General features: G+C 36.1%; 1 protein-coding gene across 1 annotated transcript; it reads right to left on the minus strand.

Moving 5' to 3' along the window:
* Window positions 1-1,227: 1,227 nt before the first annotated feature.
* Window positions 1,228-5,347, minus strand: LOC113783590 (serine/threonine-protein kinase HT1). The gene is made up of 3 exons (XM_027329776.1): window positions 4,265-5,347; window positions 2,853-3,308; window positions 1,228-1,823 (listed from the first exon to the last, which is right to left on the minus strand). The coding sequence occupies exons 1-3, from the start codon at window positions 4,682-4,684 to the stop codon at window positions 1,575-1,577; spliced, it is 1,125 nt and encodes a 374-aa protein (XP_027185577.1). The 5' UTR covers window positions 4,685-5,347; the 3' UTR covers window positions 1,228-1,574.
* Window positions 5,348-8,471: the final 3,124 nt, after the last annotated feature.

Raw genomic sequence — 8,471 nt, forward strand, 5'->3', positions numbered from 1 at the left:
TCAGGCCCTTTTCCTCCTCATAGTGTAAGAAGCTATCATATCAACCAAAAAAAAAAAAGTATAGAATCCTCCAGGACTAACGACTTGCTTAACTATCATCTCCAAGGATATCAATCTATCCCTAGCTATTCATTGGCGAAAAGGGCTCATTGTGTCTTCTTCGTTTTCAATGTTCAACCACCAACCGACCATTAACTGATTAACTTCACTCCACGCTAGCACTAGATTCATTTATAATGTGTCAAAGGTTTGAATTCATGGCTCAAATCTTGTCACATCTAGGGCTGTTTCGCGAATCGAGCCGCTCGCGAGCCGATCGCGAGCGGCTCGAATACGAGCTCGACTCGAGCTCGTCAATATCGAGCTCGAGTCGAGCTCGAGCTAATTAAGCCGATCTCGAGCTCGAGCTCGAGCTCAAAAACATTAAGCTCGTTGGCTCGCGAGCGGCTCGCGAGCTCAATTATATATTTTTTTTTATTTTTTATTTTTTATTTTAATAGTAAAATTACATATATATCCCTAATATTTTATTATTTGTTAAAAAAATTATTGTTTTATTCATTTTTTTTTAAAATTATTTTTTATTTTTAAAAAATAAAATAATAATAATTATTTTTTTTTATTTTTTAAGCTCGAGCTCGAGCTCGAGCTCGACTCGAATTTGACTCGAGCTCGAGCTCGAGCTTGATATTTTGAGCTCGTCGAGCTCGAGCTCGAGTTCGAGCTTCACAAAATTAACTCGAGCTCGGCTCGATTAGCCAAAGCTCGACTCGAGCTCGGCTCGTTTGCACCCCTAGTCACATCCCACAATTTTTCTTTTATTTTTTTTTCGGTTTCTAATGCAAAACAAAAACAAGGCAACTAGATTTTGATGGCATGCGCATATGCGTAGAATAAGTCTTACAAGCAAATATGTACATTCCATGGAATGGTTGGTGGTATAACCTTGCCAGCAGCTTAGCCCAGATTCCCCAAGTGCACATGATGGAAAAGTTAATGCCCAAGGTAAGTTAGGCCCAAAGTCCCATCGAATGTTTTGTGGAACGCCTGTTTAACATGTGGTACTTTACATGGATGACAAACCATCTACTGTAATTCAAGAAAAAGAAATGATCATCCAAATTCCAAATGTATGGTAACGAAAGTTCTCAGGTTTCAATCAGTAGGGTTCTTTCCATAACCATAAGTTCAAAGGTTAGTTAACTGCAACATTGACGAGAATGGAGACCGAGTAGAGTAGAGCAAGAATTGATATGAATCGTTGCCACCTACTCATATCAGGAAGAAAAAGAAAAAAAAATTACAGAAGCATTTCCAATACTCCACTGGACCCAAATTACGAGGATCTCTGCATTTTTTCCCTTTACTTCCTGTCCCTTAAAAACTCCTAAACAAATTGCTGCAGAATAACCTGGTAAAAATGATATCTAAAATGCCACCTGCAGCCATCCGGGAGTCTTTAAGTTTCGCCAATACAGTTACATCAGATAATTTATGAATTTAAGTATATACAAATCTATGAAAAGGTGATTTAAATGACTGAATAAAAATGGCAGCACATGGAAAGGAGTTAGCTAGGCATGCACAGGTATGGATGAATTCATTGATACACATCCTTTCAAGCGATCAAGAATTGCATTTTTGCTCACAAGCCCTGAATGAAGAGTAAGTGGAAGGCCGTCCTTCAGACACTCATCATACTTTTCTAGAGCCGAAACAATCTCACTGAAATCTGGCCGCTTATTGGGATTTGCCGCCCAGCAGCGCTTTATAAGGTGTGCTAATACTGGCTGGCAACTGGCTGGCATTGGTGGTCTTTCATTCTGTAACAAGGAACAGAAAACACCATTAGGCTTTTTTCATCTCCGACTGAAACTCATAAGTAGTCGAGGCAATCTAAATGCATAAACGGGAATACGTGCAATATAACTTGTTTTTGTCAAGAAATCAGTTCTTATGCAGTATCCTGGAAATTAGATGCGTTAGACATGGATGGAGCCGTAACCTCAACTTTATGAAAATATAAAAATTATCCAGGCAATGCAATTTTATGTAATCTCTCGTTTGATTTACATCCCTACCAGATCATTTGATTGGCATGCAGTTGACTTTTGTCTTTACGGAGGAACATAGAGTCACGGTTTATACAGATGCTCCCTACCATAACATAGCACCGTAAAGTCACTGATTATACACTCAACTAAACTTATTAGTGTCTCATGTGATATGAATCACTAGCACGATCGTTTAAGGACGCAAACCACTAATCACTCAGCTATGCTGCCAAACCACTATGGATTGTTAGACTGGCCAAATTGTTGTAGATTGAACTTTTGAGAAGTGATTCGAAAATGGAGACCGAGGCCCTGGTCTTGATAAATATCTTGATTTTGCTAGCACATTTAAGAACAAAAACTGGAGAAAAGATGGGAGGATACCAAGGGATCCTTATGCTCATTAACGAGAAGAGGTACAAACAAGACAACAAGGGGTTAAGATAACAATAATAGCTAAATTAGCTCAACAAAGCAAGATGGGATCGAGTCTACTTTTAATTAAGGATCTGATCCGTCTAGGACCACTTATCTATTGGCTGGCTAAATAGATTCATTGTTGCCAATTGCTTCATTCTCTAATTTTGATCCGTCTAGGACCACTTATCTATTGCCTGGCTAAATAGATCCATTATTATCAATTGCTTCAATCTGTAATCTAAGTCTCACAGAAAGGAAACTATTCATTTATACGGAATGACAGCAGGCTATGCATAACCATAAGACTAAGATAGGCATGATCACATGGCAAAATGTTATTAGTACGAAGGAGAACATTATATCTGTGATAAATCTAACCTTCTCAGCCACAGCAAATGCAGCTTGGACAGGAGTCATCCCTTGAAAGGGAAGCAAAGCCGTTGTGAGTTCCCATAGCACAATTCCAAAACTATACACATCCACCTTTCGTGTGTAAGGTTTCTCCTTGATCATCTCCGGAGCCATCCACCGATAAGTTCCCATGTTCCCTTTGGCTTCGCGACACTGTGTTTCCAGACATGATGTTCCAAAATCTGCTACCTTGACACGCATCTCATCGTTTAAGAGCAAATTGCTGGATTTAAGGTCCCTATGGATCACTCCTTGTGAGTGAAGGTACTCCATTCCTCGTGATATGTCAAGAGCTAATCTAAGAATAGTTTCTGTTGAAAGTGAATATGGCTCTTTCTTGTTGAGATACATCCTAAGGGTTCCCTGAGACATGTATTCTGTAATGATGCAATACACGGGAGGCTTCTTACAAGCTGCAATAAACTGTAACAAGGAACAGTGTGTGATAGTAAGTACTGTTTTATATGCTGCGGTTGAAATACTTAACTACCTTAGGTTTCTGAAAAGTTTCCTTAGCTGATACAATCAGCGGTAGCATCATTCAATATTTAAAATTACTGTTCTGAATGATGGGTATTAGTCTAATCTATCAACTAAAGCATTGAAGGATGTTTCTGTTTCTGAGCCTGAGACTGTATTTCCACCACATACTTGTAAAAAGCATTTCTCATGATTTAAATGTCCAAATTACATGACAGAGCGGAAGGAGTGATTATCAACTATATCTAGGCATACGAAATAAGGAAAAAGTAAAGGTGTTCATTTACTCAGACATTTCATCATTAAGGCAGACACTCAATGCTATGGCAATTCCTGCAATAATTGTGAATTTGATGAGGTTCAGATATAACAAATGAAAATGCACGCCATGAATGCATTGAACAAGCATTCAATCCCATCAAATGTACAAAGATTACTCTTTCAAAAACTAAGAGCTTCCATTGCTCTAAGTGCGAAATGAGGAGACTAGTGAAATTAACAGGCAGCAGTTATGTATTGTGTTTCTGTCAGATGGCAAATGGTATTCTCAAAGAAATGAAATACCAATACTTTTCTAATCGGTACATATTTTAGTTTGTGATGATGAATTGAACATGCATTCGAATATATGAGTTATCAATCGATTCTTAAGGACATAACTCGTGACCTTAACAAGGCCAACCATATAAATGAAGAATCTCATCATGATAGCATATCAATTTATGAATGATATAGACATCGACAGAATTATAGAAAATACGATTGGATTATTGGTACCACATAATTTGTATTTTTATTGATCTAAACATTAATTGATGCTTTCAAATATATACCTCTTTAATCACATACTTGCATAAAAGCAACACTGAAACTGACTCAAAAGATTCAACACAACGAACCTGCACTATGTTGGGATGATAGAGACGCGAAAGCAGGGCAACTTCAGACTTGAATTGCTGTTCAAGCTTAGCTCTAGTCTCTTCATTGTGGCTTGGAATTCTGACCATCTTCACAGCCACTGCTCTCTGCTTATAAATCCCTCTATAGATCCTACTATGTGCCCCAGAAGCAAATTTATTACCTATAAACAACTGAGATAGATCAGCTGTCCATTCCTCTTGATCCTCCTTCGATGCTTCCCAAGTCTCCACATTCTCAGACTCCAATATCATTGACCATGACTCTAAACTGTCAAATCTCTTCCTTTCCATGTTGTCAGTATCAGTATTTAACTGAGTTCTGGAAGAGGAGGAGGGAATTGATAATGGCTTGCTCTTAGACTTTCTCAGCCTAAATGGTTTAAAACATGATGAAGCCATCAGGAATTCCAAACCTTTGCCAAGCTCGGTTTTTTATTTCTTTTTTTTCCTTTTGGAGGAGGGGGGTGCGGGGGCTTAATCAGAAAGCCTTTGTAGTCAGAAACAACACATAGTCTTCAATAATTAGTGTTTTCCTTCTAAAAGTATGAATTGATTTCAAGAAATGCATGAACTGATTCAGAAACATGGGTGGTCCTGAATATCTACAAGAAAAGGGATGATGGCTTTCATGTATAATATGTTAAAGACGTATCAAAGATAAAGATAATCCATCACAAGCTTTAAACACAGAAGATTAAGAGAGAAAGAAAGCAGAAGCGAGCACACTTCTCCACTAGAATGAATTTGCATGATTACTAAAGAAAGAAGTTCATCAAGTGGTTTGTAAAGTCAGAAACAAGATGTGTGTATTTAGGCAAGGATTGTCGGAACTTTCATGGTGATAAAAAGGTGGAATGAAGTGAAGGATATGTCCATCAAAATTCAGAAATGAAAAAAAAATTTTCCAAAGGAAGAGAGATTGTGAAGTAACAATGGCCATTTGTTATATGATGAGGTAAAGGCAGTTTGGCACAGAGGCATGAACTCAAAGGAGAAATTTTCAGGAAAGTCCCGTGAGTTCTTGGTTCCCATAATAAAGTTTATAGAAAGAGGGGAAGAGACTTCACTTTTTCCCAAAGGAATCCAATCCGACACCTTCTTCTTCTCTTCTTCTTTTGTGCCATTCAATGCGAACTTGCTGTCACAGGTCTTAACGTTTCCTTCATGTTTTTTATTCGAGTATTTTCCATATCCTACTAATTTTTTCCTTTATTTTTTTTAACAGATTTTAAATGATTCGGATAATATACCGCGGGATAAACTCCTCCTCAAATCTATCAAGACAAAAAGAGCAAATATTTTGCTCATAAGTTCCTCTGTTGTGCACTGCAAGCTGAAAGAACTCTTGTTCTACGTCAAAACTACAAGTTCTAACACTCGAAAAAGATACCAAAACCTATGCATCCAAGAATTTCCATCAATTATGTACTAAAAAACCTGCCGTATCATTCGCGCACCAGCGTTCGACTGTTGGGGAACGAGCTGAACGAGTTGCCTCAATTTTGGTTGTTGTCCAAATGGTGAATATGTAGGCTTTTTCCAAACAAAAATGAGAAGAAATATGAGAGTGAAATAAATCAGAAGAAGGTATTTCTAAATTCGTCCACCATTTTTCTTGTGCGGACCAGGAAACATATTCATAAATTTTGCAAGTTGGTACACTTGAATGTAGTTATCATGATTTTTTACTCCAAGAAAATAGTTGTTAGTTCTTGTACCCTTCCAAAGTGATAGTAAGATGTGCCAAAAATAGCTATGACTGTTTAAATTGAACAAAAATTACGTATTGTGGATTCTCGATATTACAGCTATAATTGGTTAGACGAAAAACTTTATCACCGTCAATTGATTCCTTTTTGTAATTCCAGTTCTGTCTTAGCTTATAATTTATGGTTAGTTTCTGTCAAAATCTTGCTTAATATTGTTACACCATGAACATGGAATATTTGATCTTATTAACAAGTGAGCGGTACACGATTATAGAGCGATTTAGTTATTAAAAACTAAATATTAATTGTGTGACAATGCCAAATATATCTCCATCATAGGACGCAGCTTTATCCAACTTGGATTGCAACTAAACAAAAACTAATTCGTGCATCTCATCACCATTTATGCACCAAGACAAAATTAATATTCTTTTTGTACAGCATCCAAAATGTGAACAATAAAGGCCTAGAGGTGCAAATGAATCGAGTTTAATAGAGTAATTCGCGAATTTGTTCGGTTAAAACTCGATTTCGAACTTGCGTTGATCGAGTTCGAGCAGCTCGAGCTACTTGACGAATTGAGTTCATGTTTAATATGTGAAACTCGAAATCAAGTCTAATAGAGTTTAATACAAGAGGCTAACACACACACGTTTTTTTAATTTATTAGTATGAAATGTGTATTTTGTCCCTTGTTTAAAATTATACAAAACATAAATTTATATTTCTTAAACTCAATGAGGTTCGATTAAACTCGATTGAACACAAATTAAGTTTGATTAGATTTGATGAGTACGAGCTCGAGTTCGAATTTGAGTAATGCAAAATAAAATCGATTTCGAATTCTATCTCGAATCCAAGTTTTTTTTAACTTGAACTCTATTCGACTTGAGTCTCGATTGCACCCGTAAAAAGGCCTAACAGTGCGTAGTCCTTCGTCTGAGGATTGTTTGCAAGGTGAAAAGGTTGGCAACTTTTGGAAATCTATTTAGGCATGAGAATAGAACAAAATAGAATGAATCATATTTTGCAGTGAACTAAACAATAGGCAAGGAGACGTTAAGGCCTAAAGCTGTAAAGATCTTGCTTAATTTGCATTCATCTGTAATGTTGCTGTCGGTAATTAAGTTTGCCATGTTATTTGAAGCTACAAGTTGGTCAGTGAAGTCATTTTCGGACTAGTGCATATAAGGTTGCAAAGAATTAATAGGAGATTATAAGTTCTATAGGAATTTTAAAAGTGGAAACCAAAACAAAACAAAGGGAAAATGGCAGTTGGCAATTTGTGGTGTCGTTGTGTGAAAGAGGATACTATAGAAATTGGATTGCGCCGACAGGCAACTACCTATGATGATCCACGCATAAGAGCCCACAAAGGGTTTGGGCTTTACATTGGCCGGATCCCAAAAATAATACGAAAAATAAACGGACAAAAAAAAAAGAAAAAGAAAAGAAATTGTTTTTCCCACATGTTGTATTTACCATCTTTATCTTTAGAGCATGAGTCATTATCTTTGGTATTAAAATTTTTTGTGATTATTTGTTTTTCATCTTGTACTCTCAAATAAGTAAGAAATTTATACATATAACTACCAAAACAAACCAATAATACTTATTCAATTTTAACTTCCAATAACTCTTCCTCTTTTTTTGTCTTTTCTTTTGGCAAATCAAACTTCTAATAACTTCTACCTTTGTTGTTAAAAAAAAAAAAAAAAAAAAACTCTTACCATTCTATTGTTAAAAAAAAAAAAAACTTTGTTTTAATTTGCACATCCATGAGATGTGCTTATCCCATTAGTTTACTTTATCGCACTAGATCGTATAATTGTCTAAATTTGAAGAAAATGGAAAATTTTACTTAATAAAAAAAGATTATATGTTTTATGTCACTCTTTAACATCCTACATTCTTACTTTACAATCTACTTTTCTATTGATAAAAAAAAAAAACTACACATATCACGGATAGTAAGATAAACATTGCAAACTGTCAATTATGTTCGTTGCATGTAGAAATTATTCAGAATTTTTTATGTGTAGCTAGAAAATTGCGATACAAAAAATTCATTTCAAGACTATTCAAGAAAAGAAAAGGTTTTTATCCCCAAAAAAAAAAAGAAGGAAAAGACTAAACTGCCGAGGAGTAGACGGTAATTTGACAAACTCCCAGCGACTTTCTGAGCTCCCGCCCGTAAATTCATCTTCCTTCCTTGTAAAATCGCTGCTGCAAATTGCAAAATCGATTCGTTTATCAGTAACAAATTTTACTTGCTTTCCTCTCCACGATCCTAATATTCTTCAGGAAGGTTCGGTTTTCTTCATCTTCATTTTCTGTACAGATTTAAACTGCTACTACTACTTGGTAGAGTACTTATTTTGCTGATGATGACTTTCTATCTCCCTATTTGAATCACGATCGAACTTTTTTAAATATCTGCTGTAGCTCTCTATCTTTGAAGGTACGTTTATTCTCCA

This window comes from Coffea eugenioides, chromosome 9 (genome assembly GCF_003713205.1).
Source record: "Coffea eugenioides isolate CCC68of chromosome 9, Ceug_1.0, whole genome shotgun sequence".
NCBI lineage: Eukaryota > Viridiplantae > Streptophyta > Magnoliopsida > Gentianales > Rubiaceae > Coffea > Coffea eugenioides.

Bases quoted from the DNA above. Each gene is read 5' to 3' on its own strand.
- LOC113783590 (XM_027329776.1), bottom strand. From the start codon at position 4,684: ATGGCTTCATCATGTTTTAAACCATTTAGGCTGAGAAAGTCTAAGAGC. The intron at 3,309-4,264 runs GTTCGTTGTGTT...TCCTTGTTACAG, and splicing joins ATCATCCCAACATAGTGCAG to TTTATTGCAGCTTGTAAGAA. The intron at 1,824-2,852 runs GTTAGATTTATC...TCCTTGTTACAG, and splicing joins CATTTGCTGTGGCTGAGAAG to AATGAAAGACCACCAATGCC.